Source organism: Balaenoptera ricei, chromosome 7 (genome assembly GCF_028023285.1).
Source record: "Balaenoptera ricei isolate mBalRic1 chromosome 7, mBalRic1.hap2, whole genome shotgun sequence".
Lineage (NCBI taxonomy): Eukaryota > Metazoa > Chordata > Mammalia > Artiodactyla > Balaenopteridae > Balaenoptera > Balaenoptera ricei.
The window spans coordinates 18804237-18821525 of NC_082645.1; the positions used below are offsets into that span (position 1 = coordinate 18804237).

Genomic DNA, 17289 nt, shown 5'->3' on the forward strand with positions numbered 1-17289 from the left:
TTTGGTGCCATGGATGATGCACCTGGACTTTTTGGTATTAACGTTTTTAAAGCCATATGGAAGTTACTATCATCATGATCTTGTCCCTTCTCCCAAGGCTGCAGGTGACCTAGACTCCTGGCCTGGTTTGTGCACTTGAGTGAGGAGAGAAAGTACCTTGCCCAAGCCAGGGCTCATAGGGAGGGTCACAGTAAATGAAGGAACACAAACAGGTTTCATTAGTTTTATTTCTGTAACCTTTAAATCATACCTCACAAATTAGATTTTGTCACAACTGGATTTAGCAGAAGCAGAGAAATCAAGTTCACTATTTTCTGAAACACTGACACAAAAAGGGGAAAGGAACAAATGACTTAGAAAAGGTTTTCATAAAAAAACCAGAAAAATCCCTAAACAAAAGCTAAATAATTATTAAGTTTAATTCTAATTGGTAATGGGTTTTATCACAATTAGCTGGTAATTAAGGTTCTTGCTTAAGTTCACAAATCTTTCCCTAAATGTTACGGATCCTTTGTTAAAGGATAAATGGATGAACTCAGCAGCACTTCATAACATAGCTAGCTGTTGGAACATTCCATAGAAAAATGGAAAATAATTTTGTAAGAACATGATGGCAACCATCAGCAGCCAAATTCTCAGACTCTCCAATTACCAAAAGTATATACAATTTTAGTGTAGAAAAATAAGTCAATTTTATAAAATTAAGCTTTTAGATTGAAAACACCCCCTATAACAGGCACAGAGATACTGAAAAATAGTTCCTAAAGATCTCACTAAATAGTTTATGGAAAGAAAAACATGCCCTTATAGTTCTTAAATGCAGTCAGTACTGGGACTCTTCAAAAACAGGTGATGATACACATGCCCTCAGCTGCTGGCCAGGGACTGGTGGATAGGTGGCTGGAAGCAGCGAACGTGTTCCACGGGCGTGCTCTCTCCATCGCCCGACTTCAAGTACTTGTCCAAGATAGTGATTATCTCATCATTCAGAATCTGGAACTTGCGAATTCTCTCCACCATCTTCTTCAAAGGCTACAACAGTTAAAATTAGGATGTTTTACTAATAACAGTTACACATTTATTCTTCATGTGTCAAAATGTCAGGATTTTCATATTTTCTCGAAAAATTATAGCAAACTATTGACACGTACCATCTCATTAATGTAACTATTAGACCGATGAATATATTTTGCAACATTTCTCTGTTGGTTTCATGCTACTAACTGTAGGTTCATTTGTAAAACTTAACAGACCTATTTATTCAACAAACAGGTATTAAGAACCTATAGGACACCTCCTAAAAGCCAGGAATGTAAAGATGAAGATAATATGGTCAATGGGGAAAGACCAGTAAACCTAGTATAACACAAGTTTTAAAAATTTCCAGTTATTGTGGACAGGATGCTTTGACAGACCTTCATGCTATAATAGAACCGGATAAAAAAAAACACAAGCACTGCTGGTTCTGTCTATGCAGGAAGTAAAGCAAAAGCCAGGACCTCCTCAGGGATAGATGCCACCAGCAGCAGTGGGATGAGGAGACAGCCTGGGCAGTAAGCAAGGTGGACTACACCTGGAGACTCTCCACGAAGCCTGGACCTCTCATTAGGCTAAAGTGGTCCCAAGTTGGTAATAATTCTGGGAGATGAACAGTAAATGAAAATCCTAGGAGAAAACCCTATCAAACAAGAGCTGCCAAATAAATAAAATCCAACACACAGGGACTTCCCTGGTGGTCCAGTGGTAAAGAATCTGCCTTCCAATGCAGGGGACACTGGTTTGATCCCTGGTCAAGGGACTAAGATCCCACATGCCACGGGGCAACTAAGCCTGCACGCCACAACTACAGAGCCCGCGCACCTCAACTAGAGAGTCTGCATACCTCAAACTACAGAGCCCACGCACTCTTGACCCTGCGCGCCACAACTAGAGAGAGAAAACACGCATGCCACAACTAGAGAGAAACCTGCGCGCCGCAACGAAGAGCCTGCGTGCTGCAATGAGAGATCCCACGTGCTGCAAAGAAGATCCTGCGTGCCGCAACTAAGACCTGATGCAGCCAAAAAGAAAAAAAAAAAGTCCAATGCAGTGGAACATTTCAGAGTTTTAGATACCCCTCGAGGCCTCAGATACTAGAACTAAAAAATAAAGAACATAAGATACATGAAATGTGTAAAGAAATAAAAACTGGAAAAAATTCCATGAAGAAGATAAAATTATCAATTACTACCAAGATTTGAAGAAGAACCAAGTCAACATTTTAAATGTAAACTAATGACTTTTGAAAGTAGAAGCACAGCAGGTCAGACTGAGGTGAAGTGAGTTAGTTAAATGAAGACAGTACTCTGGGTACAGCCCAGAAAGCCAAGGAAAAGGAAATGGACACCTCAGTTCTCCAACTGTAAGGAACTGAATTGAGCCAACCACCTGAATGAGTCTGGAAGCAGATCCATGACCAGAGGCTCCAGAAGGGAGCACAGCCCTACAGACACACTGATAGTGGCCTTGTGAAACTGTAAATGGAAGACCCAGCTGAACTGTGCTGTACCCGACTTCTGACCTAGAAAACTGTGAGATATTAAGTGGAGACCAGATAAGTCCGTCTAACACATATCTAACTGAAGTCCCAAAATGGAAGAAAAACTAAAATATTTGAAAAGATAATGGCAGAGTATTTTCTGGAATTCAGTTACAAAGAATCCATAAAACACAAAAAGATCTTTAAAAAAGCCTCAAACACACTTTAACTACAGTGAAGGGAGCCAGAAGACTTGAAGGGTATGCCAATAATCTGAAAATGCAGATCTTACAAGGCTCTATAATTTGAAGTAGGTCTACATACCTTGAAAATAGAAGGAAAATGGAACCATTAGTATTTCAGTACCAGACTCCTTTACTTACTAATTCTATTTAGATTCATTTGGGGAGTGAAAAGAAAGCTTCAGTTGTCCTGGCATGAGAAACATTCCCAGAAAAACGACTTATAGTAACTAGAAAGTATCTTTTTTTTGTGAAACTTCCACATACCACGTTTTTGATAATTTCATCTTTGCCATCATGTTTTTGGACTTTGAGTAGATGGTAGCAAAAATCCAGTACAGCAAAGCGCCGCTGTTGCCCAAGAAGCACAATGATCATACAGCCAGCCCAGTGGAGCCCGTCGCCAAAACACTGCCTGGGGACAAGAAGCGGTAGGTAGGGTGAGTGATCAGACTCCAGCGATCAGACCCCCTGCGCGCCCCGCCCGGAACACTGAGCAGAGGTGTGTCCCCGGTAAACACCTCTTTGGGGCTCCTCTGGCACACTGTGGCTCCTCCATGAAGAATGAGTTCATGAAGTTGCGGCCCTCCTATCTAGCAAAACGCACACCTGACGTGCACAAGTTTCCATGAGTTCGGACAACTCCAGAAGCCCAGCCCTGAGGCACTTGCTGGGCACTTGAGCAGCTTTGTAGCAGCTCAGCAACTTGGGGGTCCGTTTCCAGAGGCAGGTGGTCCCCTGTGTTAGCCCAGCGCCAGGCTCTCTCCCCCAGCCCACCCCGAGCACACGCGCTTACTCGACTGTGAACTCGTGTGTCCCCACAGGAATGCAGTAGACAAACTGCATGGCGCTCCACAGCCTGTGAAACTCGACACAGTCGTCCACGTGCATGACCCCGTTGCTGGGCAGGGGCCCCCGCCAGATGGGGTCGTCCAGAAAGGCCCGGATCCGAGCCAGGATGACTTCAAACATGGACAGGCCACAGCAGAGGCGCTCCTTCGTCAGCAAGTCCCCCTCTCTTGCTATTGCAATTTGCTGTAGGAAGGACAAAACGTCACGGGCATGGCAGGAGGCTGGTGCTGAAACTAAAGTACTCCGGCTTTGTTTCTGACTCACTGGAAACTATCCCAGCTTGCAGAAGAGGGTTTTTAGAAATAAGCATCAACAAAATAAATATGTCAGCTATTACCCGTATGTCTTACCACACTAAACGTATTTCAGAGTTGAGAACTGTCGAGTACAGCTGTTCTTAACGGGGGGTGATTTGTCTCCAGAGGACATCTGGCAATGTGTGGAGACATTTTTGGTTGTCACAGCTTGGGGTGGGTCTAGTGGCATCTAGTGGGTAGAGGCCAGGGATCCTGCTAAATGTCCTACAATTCATAGGACAGTCCCCACAACACAGAATTATCTCGTCCAAAATGGCGACAGTGCTGAGGTTGAGAGACTCTGATGTAGCTGGCCTAAGTTCACGCAACTCCTCCCTGCCTTCTCTTCTTAAAAACCTATGAGAAAGCCTCCTTCGTGAAGGGAGGGACGACAAAAACAGCGACGTTTTCTGTGTCTGTCTCACGTGCCAGGTGACGTTCTACGTCCCTTCCACGTGTTAGCTCATTCAAACTTCCCGGCCACCCTGTGACAAGGTCCTGTTACGAGCCCCACTTGAGACACTGGGGCCTGAGCGGCTGAGTGGGCTCGTCCCCCCTCACGACGCTTCAGGGCTGCGTCTCACCCAGAACCCCTGCTCTCAAGCCCCAGCCCCACCAGTGGCCTAACGTGGGGGGCCCAGCTCACAGCAGTGACAGCGGCCCCAACATGCGTTACCTGAGGGGTTCCCAGTCTTTCGATGAGAGGGACAAGATGCAGTGGGGCGTACTTTGATTCTAGTCTTTTCATTTTGGCATCAAGTCTCTCTCCCTCTGCAGTGGAAAAAAATATTTTACACTCTGTTCCTTTGTATGAATAATAACTGCACAAGTTTAATTTTGTCAAAACAAACAAAAACCAACCAAATGAAAAATGTTTAACATTATACATGTAGGTTCTCTTTGAAAATTCTTTTATGGAACTGGCTCATTTGCTATTTTAACTCAGAGAATTGATTTTCTGTTCAATATTCACTTTTAAAAACTTATTGAAAAATCCAAATGTAATCAAAAACAGAGCACAGTACAATGAATCCTCTGTGCCCATCTGCTGCAACAATCACGAGATGGCACTCTTGTTTCATAGATACCCAACACCCCTGCTTCCGTGCTATTCTGAAGCACATCCAAGACACTGCATTTCAGCCCTAAACACTTCCGTTATTTGATACTCATTTAACTACATTATGTTACCAATTACCCCAGGTTATGACTGAACAGGCAGGAAACTCAAACAAAGCTGGCCTGTAGCTAACGAGAACTCCTTGGCCACACAGACATGCATCCCTGCCCTGGTCAGAGGACTGGCTCACCTTTCACGTGGACTCTCGGTAAGATGTTCTGGAAAGGGGCTGCGTGCAGCAGGTCGCATACTTCTTCCAAAGACTAGAGCAAAGAAAACGAAGGCTGTGTTAGGAAGCTTATCTCACAGCAAAAATGGACCAAGAAATCAGGCGCTGAAAACAAGGCACGTCCTTGGCATTTAGTGTAAATTAAACACTGCGAACAGCACTGCCCAACAGGAGTCTCTGGGATGATGGAAATGTCCCCTAGCTGTGCTCTTAAGGTAGTTACCAGCCACATGTGGCAATTACGTACTTGGAATGTGGCTGAGGAACTGAATTTTCATTTTTACTTATTTTGACTAATTTAAACAGAGACATGAGTAAACCCAGCACTGAACATGGCCTTCGTATTTTACAGTTTTGCAGCCCTCCGTGCAGAGATAGGAAGGAGGTGCTTCCTGTGTAAACAGCGCAGAAGGCAGAAGGAAGGGGCAGCGTCAGCGATTCCCCACAGAGCCCAAAACAAGGTTCTGAGCAGTCGCTCTGAACCTGTTGCTGGATCACCAACTCCTTTAAAGAGGCAATAAAACCCCACGCTACACAAGACCTCCAGAACAATGCAATGCAGGGAGAAAGTTTACTTCCAATGTCACAGGGGTTGCAGAACTCCTAAAAGCCCAGCAGGAACCCAAAGATGGGCAAGAACAGGGCGCCCTTCCCGAGTCTGAGGGCCCGTAAACAAGGGAAAGCTCCTTAGACCGCGGTGCATTCACCTCAGGGCAAAAAGGCGGAAGACGAGAATGGCCTCTCATGCCTCCTACTCTACACCCATCCTGAAACGTTAATAAAAAAAATTGTTAAAGAAATGGTTATCAGAGAGTCAAAACATACTGACTGATGAGAGTTTCCCTTCTGAGGATCTCCCCAAAGATGAAAGCAAGGCTAAGACCGAGAGGAGGAAGAGAAGGCTTTCTGTACCCATCAAGTGAGGGTCCCATCGTCACCTAACGTAAGCCCGGTGCAGCAGCCTATCAGCCACCCCTGCTCCTCCAGAACCCCCCAGAGGGAGGCTGACCTCCACCCCGTCTCCTGCGCCCAAGTCCAGCAACAACACGAGTTCTTCATGCAGCATACACGTGACGGGAGCCCCTCTAGGCCAGTGCACACAGGACCTGGTCCCCAGGCCCCCTGCACTAGGAGAAGGAGGCGTGGGGGCTGAAAGAGGACATGCTTAAAGAAGGAAGGCATCAGACGGTGACGGCACAGCATGCAAACACAGCATGGGGGCAATGCCCGTGGAGTGCCACGCAGCTAAGAGAGGCTGAGGAACGTCACCACTTACTGATGCGGAGTGGTCTCCAAAATATATTTACTGTCAAGTGAAAAAAGCCAAGTGGAGACGGGCGATCAGCCCATCTGCACCAAGAGGGTTGGAGGGCATCTGGAAGGTGACTAACTGCAAGAAAGTGGCCGGGCCAGTGGATGGGGGATGGGAGACTTTGATGAGGGAAGAGAGCTGCTGGGTGGAACGGCTGGGGCAGAGCCACACAGATGGAGGGCTCTATAGGTGGTAAAAGCACCTGCCTGCTGGCAACACCACTTTTAGAGGGATCACTTGGCTATCAGTGCAGCTTCCAGGTGTCATTGACAGTGAACTCAAATTTCTGCACCCAAACCTAGCCAGAGAAAGAGGGAGAATGGCTATAAAATTCAGTATTAAAAACAAACAAGCAGGGCTTCCCTGGTGGCACAGTGGTTAACAATCTGCCTGCCAATGCAGGGGACACAGGTTCGAGCCCTGGTCCAGGAAGATCCCACATGCCGCGGAGCAATCAAGTCTGTGCACCACAACTACTGAGCCTGCGCTCTAGAGCCCGCGAGCCACAACTACTGAGCCTGCACCTACAGCCTGTGCTCCGCAACATGAGAAGCCACCGCAATGAGAAGCCTGCGCACGGCAACGAAGGGTAGCCCCCGCTCCCTGCAACTAGAGAAAGCCCGCGTGCAGCAACGGAGACCCAACGCAGCCAAAAATAAATTAAATAAGTAAATTTATAAAAAACAAAAAAGCAATCTAAAACTATTACGAAACAAAAAGTTCAGTAAACACACACACATATAAGCTAAAAAGAACTACATCACCAAAAATTTCAGGTTGGGCTTAAAGGGCAGAATTTAAAGAACAAAAGGAAAAAACCCTTCTTCAGAAAGGTAGACGTATCTATCCAATGAAGAAGTTCAGAGTAAGATCAACATTGTTGGTTACTCAACCAAATCTTGGTGCCAGCTGGGGCCACCAATACCCTGGGGGCCTCACCACAGGCTCAGTGCCCCCTGCAGCTGGGTGGCGGTTACCCCACTTTTCTAATGTGGCAATTTGAAGAACACATCTACGCTTAACATCTCCATTTATATTAATGGGAGTCCATACAAATGCCAAACACAGTTTATTACCACTTTCCTTGGAGACACCAAAACAACCACCAAGGAGAGATCAGTGTCTGGAATCTGGGTTTGATGAGATGGAGTGAGAAGAGCCATGCATCTTTCACCTTACAGAGTCCCACCCTGGTACTGGAAAACACCACCCCTTATTTCCAAAAGGACAAATGCAAGACCACAAAATTCCAGTCTGGGGCAGGGCCTGGGAGCAGATATGCCCAACACAAAGAGTGCGGCTTCTTGCCACTGCCATAAGGTGCACTGACAGGTCGGGGGGGAAGGAGGAAGCAAAGGGTGACGGTGCACAGAGAGCAGGAGTGGGTGAGGACAGAGATTCCTGCAGGTAGAGCCTCCGTGTCCAGGGGCCACTCATGGGCCACGGAATCTGCAGTGAAAAGAAAACGGCACTCAACTGAGTTGTAGATGACCTTTTTATTTATTGTTTCAGAAACATCCATCCACTCATAAGCCAAAGTTTGCTTTAAGATCAACTGACTTAATGTCTTTCCTAGATGCCCAGCACCGTGCTTGTCACACAAGGGAGCCCAGTACAGGGTGTAAACTTGAGACCCAGGCCCTGGTCTCAGAAGGGAAGAGACACCAGGCATCTGTGTCACCTGGGCGCCGAGGCCCAGCACTCACCTGGCTCCTGAGACCTGGAAGGTCCAGCCACTGTTGAGGCTGGTCCCCAAGAACTGCAGGGGGCCATCCAGAGTGCTGGACACCTGGGAAGGGTTGGGGGGTGGTGCTTTGAGAGTGCTGGACGCCTCAGAAGGGCTGCACTGGTGTCCAGGGATAGACAACAGGAATTACTGAAGGGTCTGGGCAGGTAAGGATCACATCAGTTCCAGATTTCTCTTTCCCTAAGTTTCTAACACAGGATCACACTCCTTCCAGAAGCCAACAAATGTCCAAGTGTTCCCTTTATGTGTGTGTTTCAGGAAAAGTCACTCATGAAGGGAATTTTCCTATATTAAATCTTTAAAATTCATGATGAGTGATTACTATTTAAAGGAATTTTCCCTAACTTATCTGGTTGTTAAAAATTCACATGTAAATACACATGAAAGATAAAAGATTCAGTTCTCCCTCAGCTGTTCCTGGAGTGAGGCCGCCCTGGACACCAGCTCTTCAGGGAGCCGCCCGCCAGCCCTGCACCACCATTCCTGCTGCAGGGGAGGGGGGGCTGGGCCGAGTCACAGCTAGTGGGACAGTGAGGGCCTGGGAGGTGCCCATCTCTGGCACCACATGGAAAGGGTCTCCGGGGAGCAGAGTAGCAGAGGGGAAGCCAGAAGATGCGGGTCCTGACCGGAGGCTGTACCCTGTAACCGACCTTGGACTCCCTGACACGACAGCCAACATATTTTCTTTTTTTGTGTACCTGGGTGTAAGAGGGCCAGTCCAGTGGCTCAGCCCCTACAGGCCTGGCAGTCTGACTGCCACGCCCTGCACAGTGTACGGGCACCCCAGCCCCGGTCACTGCAAAACACGACCTTGCCTCTGCCAAGCTGCCAGGGCCCCGGAGACAAGAGACTGCCTTTAAGAAGTAACAGAGAAAAGATCTCCCCAGACGGAGCCAGAAATGCAAAACAATTCCCATCGAAATGCCAATATGCTTTTTCAATGCACTTGGCAAGCCGATTCTAACACTTTCAGAGCAGAGCAAAGATCCACAAAGAGGGAGCATGTGCTTGAAGAAGAAAAAGGTTAGGAGCACGTCCTGTCAGGTGTCAAGACTTAAGTTAGAGCTACCATGAGTAAGACAACGTTTTAGAGGCCACGGACAGACACGCAGACCGGTGGAATGAGGAAGAAAGCCAAGAAACAGACCAGCACATCCACAAAAAGCTGAAGGATGACAGAGTGACACTGCTGACCAGCAAAGAAAGGAGTCTTCCTTCGGCCACTGGAGGAGGGACAACTGGTTACCCCACAGAGGACAAAAGAACCTCATCCACATCTCACTACACACAAACACCAACTCCACAAGGAGTATAAACTGAAGAGAAGCAACACCTAAAACCCTTAGAAGAAAATATGAAAGAATATCTTTATGACCCCTAGGTAGGAAAGGACTTCTTTGAAGAGATACAAAAAGTGCTAACCGTTAGACAAAAAAAAAAAAGAGAGCCTACATTCAAATTCAGAGTATCAGTTTACCAAACATCACCACTGTTAGAGTGGAAAGACGAGCCAAAAACAGGGGGAGGTATTTGCATTTAAGTGTGACATACAGAAGATACACAAATTATAGTAAAATGGACAAAAGATACAAACGGAGCATTTAACAGGACGGGAAGAGGCCAGCACCAGGGAAGATGCCCGGCTCTCTAGTCCTGAGGGAGAGGCAGAGTGAGGCCACGCAAGAGTCCATGCTACACTCACCAAGGCTCTCGGTGCAGAACTGTCAGTTGACGTGGTCTACAAGGGACAGAGGGAGAGGCTAAACGACACCACCAGGAGGCAATCAGTGGAGAAAGTGGGTGTCCCATGTGTGCTTTCCTAGTGTGGTGGGCTCCCAGTGTTTGCTTTATTATGCTGTCCACTGCAGTAGGCATGGGGCACATGCAACTATTTAAATGTAAAAAAAAATTCAGCAAAACTTAAAAATCAGTTCTTCACACGGAGCCACATTTCGAGGGCTCCACAGCCGCAGCTATGGAAATTTCCATCATACACAGTTCCCCTGGGCAGCAGTGCTTTTACCTTATGGGTATATCACATATGTTAATTTAGATGCAGCAAATACTATATAATAAGACATTCTTAAATGATGAACTGCACTGCATTTTTGTTTTCCAGTTGTAGGGGACAAATTCAAATTAAAGTCTAAACAGTCATGAGAAAAGAACGGTGCTTTATGATACTTGCTCCCCTTCCGCCACTAAATAACCCCACTGAATCAAGCATCTAAAGCTCGGCCTGTTCCATCACCCGTGGGGAGGGGGGCTTGGCGGGACACGGGGCGGGGCAGGGCACTCACCAGGCTCTGCTCTATGAGCAGGCAGAAGAGGATGGCGTTGCCTACCTCCCGTAGGTTCTGGAAGCACACCGTCTTCAGCTCCGCATACTCAACAATGTCCTTTAACTGGTGGTGGAAGAACTCCAGGATGCCTGTGGTGGCACAGAATGAGTGTGGGGCTGGGGGAGGCTGGAGGCGAGGGAGCCCCACAGGGAGCAGCCTGGGGTTCACGGCCGGGAGCACTGAGCATTCTCACACTGCCATCGTGCCCACAAGGACATGGCTGCACGTCTCCTGACCCCAGCACCTTCCCTGCACTGGTGGTTTGTCCACCACCTGAGTGCTGGGCCTCAGCTCCAAAGCCTCTTTCTCTGTCAACCCTGTCCAGGCATAGCTTGTTTTACTGTGCTTCGCAGATATTGTTTTTTTACAAATTGGAGATTTGTGGCAACCCTGCATCAAGCCAGTCTATAGGTGCCGTTTTCCCAACAGCGTCTCCTCACTTCGTGTCTCGGTGTCACATTTTGGTAATTCTTGAAATATTTGAACTTTTTCATTATTATTGTATTTGTTACGGTGATCTGGGATCAGTGATCTTTGATGTTACTATTGCAAAAAGATCACAACTTGCTAAAGGCTCAGATGATGGTTAGCATTTTTTTAGCAATGAAGTGTTTTTAATTAAGATATGCATGTTTTCATGTTTTATAAGGCATGGTGTCATTGCACACTTAATAGACTACAGTATAGTGTAAACATAACTTTATATGCACCAGGAAATAAAAAAAATTCATGTGGCTTGCTTTATTGGCAATATTCACTTTATTACGGTTATCTGGAACCAAACCTGCAATATCTCCAAGGTCTGCCTGTATCTTCAGAGGAGGCATCACGTCGCAATAAATGAGAAAGACCACATTGTCATCTCCAGCAGAGGTAGAAAAGGTATTTGGTAAAATTCAGTATCCCTTCACAGGCACAGAAGGGAATGTACGCAGTCTGATAAAGGACATCTACAAAAACCCTGTAGCTAGCCAGTGTCACACTCAGTGGTGAATCTGCACACCTCCTCCCAGAGCTCCAGAGCAAGACAACACATCTTCACCACTGTCCTGGAGGCCCTGGATGTTGTAATAAGGCAGGAAAAGACACAAGGCGTAAAGTCTGGAAAGAACTCAATCCATCCATTCAATGCTGATGCAGTCAAAAATCCCCAAAGCTGACTCCAGAATCTACAGTCATGCAGAAGACCTAGAATAGCCACAACAACCCTGAGGAGAGCAAAGTCAGAAACTGGAACGACTTGAAACCCCTCATCCCGAGAGGTCCGGCCCTGAATGCCGTTCGGCCAGGACCCCACAGCCTTGCCTGCCTGGGAGGCCACCCTTTCCTCTGTGCGGTCCACCTGAGACGGCACGAGGGCGCAGGGGCGCTCCCAGCAGCATGGCACTATCCACACGGTGGTGCCACGCCAGCTGGGCGAGGACATTCAGAGAGCAGCCCTGAAGTCCACAGCTCTGCCCCAGACCAGCTCTGGATGTGGCCTAAATGGCCTGTCTCTGACATTTAAAATATCCACCTCTAGTCAGGATCTGAGCAACAGTTTTATTATCCCAATGTTACCCATCTGTTTTCTGAGATCCTCCGAAGCCAGGCCAGACCAGCGGTTATGTCCCTTCCCAGGGGCCAGAGGGGTCATCTCACTGTCCCCTTAGACACCAATAGCCCTGGGCGGTGCCAGCGACATCCGGGGGCTCAGCCACACCAGCCGACTACCCATCAGAACAGTCTCTCATGGGTGACCCACGTGTGGGCCCAAGTCACTTAATAAGAGAGCTGTCCAGCTTTTAAGAAAGTAGTAACGAATATGAGACAAAAGGCAGTTTTGCTAAGAGATGAGGGTTCCTGTAGTCCAACTTTATCACGAGCGATGCTTTCTGAGGTCACGAAGGCTGTTTACATGGAGAGCCCCAAATCCGCTCTGGTCAGGCCATGCAGGTCTGTCTGGCACCCCAAAGGGCACATCTGCCCGAGGGCCCTACGGTCAGCCAGCCAATGAGACAGGCTCTCATTTAGAGCGAGGCTGCCAGGCAGAAAGACAGACGGGCTGCGCTGTCAGGGGACGCAGCACCCCTGCACGGGGCTGCCTCTGAGGCCTCTGGGCAGTTGGACCTGGCAGTGGAGCTCCCTGCCCCTCCCTGGTCAGCGACCTTCAAGATCCTGGTGTTGTAGGAGAGCCAAGGTGCACAGGGCTCACAGCCCTGTCGCTCCCCACCCAGCATGCCCACCGCAAACGGCAACTCCTACACACCCTCCTGCACACCTTCTCCTGGTTGAAAGGCTGGCTGGTTTTTTCTGCTGGAAACAATCAGGCTCTGGTTGGGCTCCCCACCTCCTCCCACCTGGGGAAGGCAGATCTGATCCTTATCAGTAATTTCCAACTTGACTTCCCTTACTGGGGCCTATGGCTGACACCGTCCGTCCCTCCCGGTGCACCCCAGGAAGACGCTGTGCTCACCAGGGGAGCCGTACTCGTGCCGCGGCAGCCGGCAGACCTTGGGCATCACCTCCATCAGCGTCTTCACGTACTGTAGGATTGTGCCTTGCAGCTGCAAGAGATGGGCTGTGTCAGCCGCCAGCCACACTGCCCCGCAGGCTGCGGGTGTGATGGGCACTTCTGAAAAGGAGTCTGTTAGTCAAATGCACGGTAACGACCCGGGACTTTGGCTGGAAATGAAATCTCACGCGTGGAGACTGATGTGAGAGATGGAGTGGAAAGCCCCTCCCCACACAGGAATTGTGTGCAGAGTCCTTCCCACCACCACCACCCCCTGCCCTGGGAAGGAAGCCCACCAAGGGAAACATACCAGGCTCTTGACCACCTTCAGCAGCTCTTCCATGACCACTGCAATGCCCTGGTAGCCGAGCAGCCGGCAGATGACCTGGAAGTGTGGAGGCCCCACAAAGTTCCGGTAGCTGCCGTAGATGCTTGAGTAGGCCAGGTTCAAAGCCTGGGGACAGAGAAGGCCAGCGCTTGATGGAAGTTGCCAGGGTTTTCAACGTAGCCCCACGCACAGGTCAAGATGAAGAATCCATACGTAAAGTGCATTAGCACACAGCGCCCTCAGGTGGGGACATCCAGAGAACCTGTTGGACTGCCCTTTATTGGTATCTATGTTTTCAACTTGAAGACATAAAAACAAGTTTGCTAAAACAGAAGGAAGAAAACAAAACCATTTGGTTCTTCAACATTTATTAAACTGCCAGTCCTACAGAAGACATTCTGAGGTCCTGGAATGAGAAATGAATGTATCTCAGAGCCTCACTGCTGCCCCCATGTTACTGCTCCCAGTCTCCTGTGGGAGACACCAAGGATAGACTCTGATGAGGCAGTGGGGTATGCAGGGAGTGGGGGACAGCAGCCCTGCAGGGGGGGCAGGCGAGAAAGGTAGTCAGGGTGGTTTCTTGTCAGACGGGACCTCCAAGCTTGTCTAAGGACACAGACGTCTGCACACCTATCAGGGAGACTCCCAATGTAAGCATTCAGTGCTATGTGTTTCCCTCTCAGCACTTCTTTAGCTGCACCCCGTAAATTCTGATATATTTGCATTTCATTTAGGTCAATGTCTTTTTAAAAAATTTCCCTCGAGACTTCCCCTTGCCCTAAGGATCATTTAGAAATGTGTTAATTTCTGATTTTCTTGTCATCTCTTTGTTACTGATTTCTAGTTTGAGTTCACTGTGGTCAGATAACACACTCTATAATATTTCAGTTCTTTGAATTTTGTTGCTGTTGTTTTATGGCCCTGGGTATGGTCTATATTGGAGAATGCTCCATGGGTACTTGAAAAGAATGTATGTTCTGCTGTTGTTGGATGAAGTGTTCTACACACGTCATTAACATCGTATTGGTTGATGGTGTTCATTCTTTTTTGTTGCTGATTTTCTGTGTACTTATTCTTTCGATTACTAAGTGAAAGGAATGTTGACTTCCCCAACTACAGCTGTGGAGTTGTTCATTTCTCCTTTCACTCATGTCAGTTTTTGCTTCAAGTATTTTGAAACTCTGTTGTTTGGTGCATAAACATTTAGGATTGCTATATTTTCTTGGTGGCTTGACCTTTTTATCATTATGTAATGTCCCTCCCTCTTTGTCCCTGGTAATATTCTTTGCTCTGAAATCTGCTTTATCCTATACTCATACAGTCACTCTGCTTTCTTCTGATTAATGTTTGTGATACATCTTTTTCCATCCTTTTACATTTAACCTACATATATCATCGACTTGAAGTGAGTTTCTTATACAGTCATATTTTTTAATCCACTCTGTCAATCCCTCTGCCTTTTAAACTGTCTTTAGACCACTTACATTTAATACATTTACAAGTAATGTAATTACTGATTTTTAAGTTACGCTCTGTTTCATTCTTCCTGTCTTCCTGTGGGTCATTTAAACATTTTTTAGAATTCTGTTGTGATTTAACTGTGGAATTTTTGAAAGTATCTCTTTGCACAGGTCTTTCAGTGATGTTCCAGGTCTTACATTATACGTTATGTAAGTTATCACAACCTACTGTTATCAACATGTTACTACTTTTGAGTGAAATGTACCACTCTCACCTGCTTTTAGGTCCCTATAACCTTCCCCCTTCCCCTTTTATAATTGTCTTAAATATTTCCTCTATGTACACAGAGAACCACATCAGGACAGTAAGGATTCTGAAGAACTGGCAAAAGTCTAGTTGCTCGGCTCTGAATGAATATCCTCAGGACGCCTGCTTGCAATTCCTGGGAACTCAGCCCTTGAAATGTTGCCTATGTTGCCGACTGATACAGGTGTTTTCTACACTTGGGACACTTAACCATGCTGTACAAGCTTGTCTAGGTTGTTTGCACAAACAGTGATTCATGGCAAGCCCCTCCTTTCCTTCTGGGGATTCTGGGGTTTCAGTAACTCGGGCCAGTCACACAGGTGGCTGTGTCTATGCCCCTAGCCCTGGACCCTGGTGTTCCTGTGAGCTTCTCTTTCCTGGGCAGGAACTCTCTGCACGTCCCATGCGACCCCCATGAGGGACCACTGGAAGCCCGCACCTGCTTCCATCACCACCAGATGCATCTTTCCCCCTTACTGATCCTGCTTTGTGTCCTTTAGCTGTAATAAACTGCGGCTGTGAATGAATCCTTCTGGAGAATCACCAAATGTGCAGGTGATCCTGGGACCATCAACACAGAAAGTCTGAGTCCAAACCAATGATCAAATAAATGCAAGATTCACCAAGGTGGAAACACTGACAAATGCCTGTCTCACATTCATCCCTACAACCCTATCAGACTTGAAAAGACTGTATCTTGACTGTGGGCTCAGACACAACCTGCCCCCTGCCATCGCTCCTCAAAGCACCAACTGTGCTTCATTATTATTTTTTAATCCAGAGAAGGAAGGGCTTATTACTTGCAGCAAGAGAACACTTGTTTTCCCAAAGCAGTGTCCCTAAACTGTGCTTTAAATGCTGGGATTCTGGGAATTCCCTGGTGGCACAGTGGTTAAGAATCTGCCTGCCCACGGGTTTGATCCCTGGTCCGGGAAGATCCCACATGCTGCGGAGCAACTAAGCCCGTGCACCACAACTACTGAGCCTGCACTCTAGAGCCCACGAGCCACAACTACTGAAGCCCGCGTGCCTAGAGCCCTTGCTCTGCAACAAGAGAAGCCACTGCAATGAGAAGCCCACGCACTACAACAAAGAGTAGCCCCCGCTCACTGTAACTAGAGAAAGCCCGCGCGCAGCAACAAAGACCCAACACAGCCAAAAAAAAAAAAAAAGATTCTGGGATTCTGGGTGAGGTTTTTGCTTGATAATAAGTTCTAATGCTTGAAAAACATGAAAATCATTAGTGAAATTAAATGGCCTCATGTTACAAGTGGGAAAATTCACTCCCAAAGCCACCCTCACTTGCTCGGGGCCTGGGGCTCAATGACACCTAGTCCCCGGCCCCCCCGATGAGTGTCTGGCTTCCTGAAGACCTCATTCACCCCCTCACTCACCCCGAAGATGGCACATCCCAGGGACAACACAACCGGAGCAATGTACCTACTCAAGAGGAAGGGGAGGAGGAACTACCTCTGGAGAGGGCAAAATTACAAATCCTACACTATAAAACACGCAGACTCAGAGGAGGGGAGCCTCACAGCTCAAGTCAAGAAACACTGCTGACCACGCCTGATGCAGAGACTGGGGCCTCGCCCGGAAACCAGTGGACGGGGGCTCCAGACTCACTAGTCACGTGCCCTGGGTTCTCTAATGCCCTCAACACGTGTATCTTCAACTGTGAAGTAGGGACAACCTTACTTACCTTATAGGAAAGAGAACATCAGTGATGTACTCAAGAGACTGTTCACTCAGAGTGGTGATACTACCAGGATCCAAAAAGGTAACGCCATAAATGGGCATTCACCTAAGTCGACGTTATTACTGTAAGACACTAGCCCTCACTCATCGCTCCTAACAACAGGACGGACTGGATTTCTGAACCGGATTCCTGTGTATTCCATAATCCCATAGGTGCGAACACTCTAACTGCACAGCAGCACACTGAAGCGCAGCTGACACGTCTGAGTGCTCACGAGGAACACGGTGGCTCAGCTCTGCCAGCGTGATGCTCTGGCATTCTGCCTTTCTTTGATCCTCAAGAA

General features: G+C 47.6%; 1 protein-coding gene across 3 annotated transcripts in view; it reads right to left on the reverse strand.

Moving 5' to 3' along the window:
- Positions 1-214: 214 nt before the first annotated feature.
- CYFIP1 (cytoplasmic FMR1 interacting protein 1) overlaps positions 215-17289 on the reverse strand; it is a 94833-nt gene continuing 77758 nt past the window's right edge. For 2 of the 3 annotated variants that reach the window (XM_059927755.1, XM_059927756.1), the window contains exons 24-31: positions 13463-13606; positions 13114-13204; positions 10617-10747; positions 5219-5291; positions 4585-4679; positions 3557-3795; positions 3028-3175; positions 216-1032 (exon numbers count right to left, since the gene is read on the reverse strand). In XM_059927755.1, coding sequence (XP_059783738.1) covers positions 868-1032; positions 3028-3175; positions 3557-3795; positions 4585-4679; positions 5219-5291; positions 10617-10747; positions 13114-13204; positions 13463-13606 — 1086 coding nt within the window. In that variant the 3' untranslated portion in view covers positions 216-867. Of the gene's footprint in view, positions 1033-3027; positions 3176-3556; positions 3796-4584; positions 4680-5218; positions 5292-10616; positions 10748-13113; positions 13205-13462; positions 13607-17289 lie in introns of all 3 variants that reach the window. The other variant, XM_059927757.1, reaches the window with a different exon arrangement.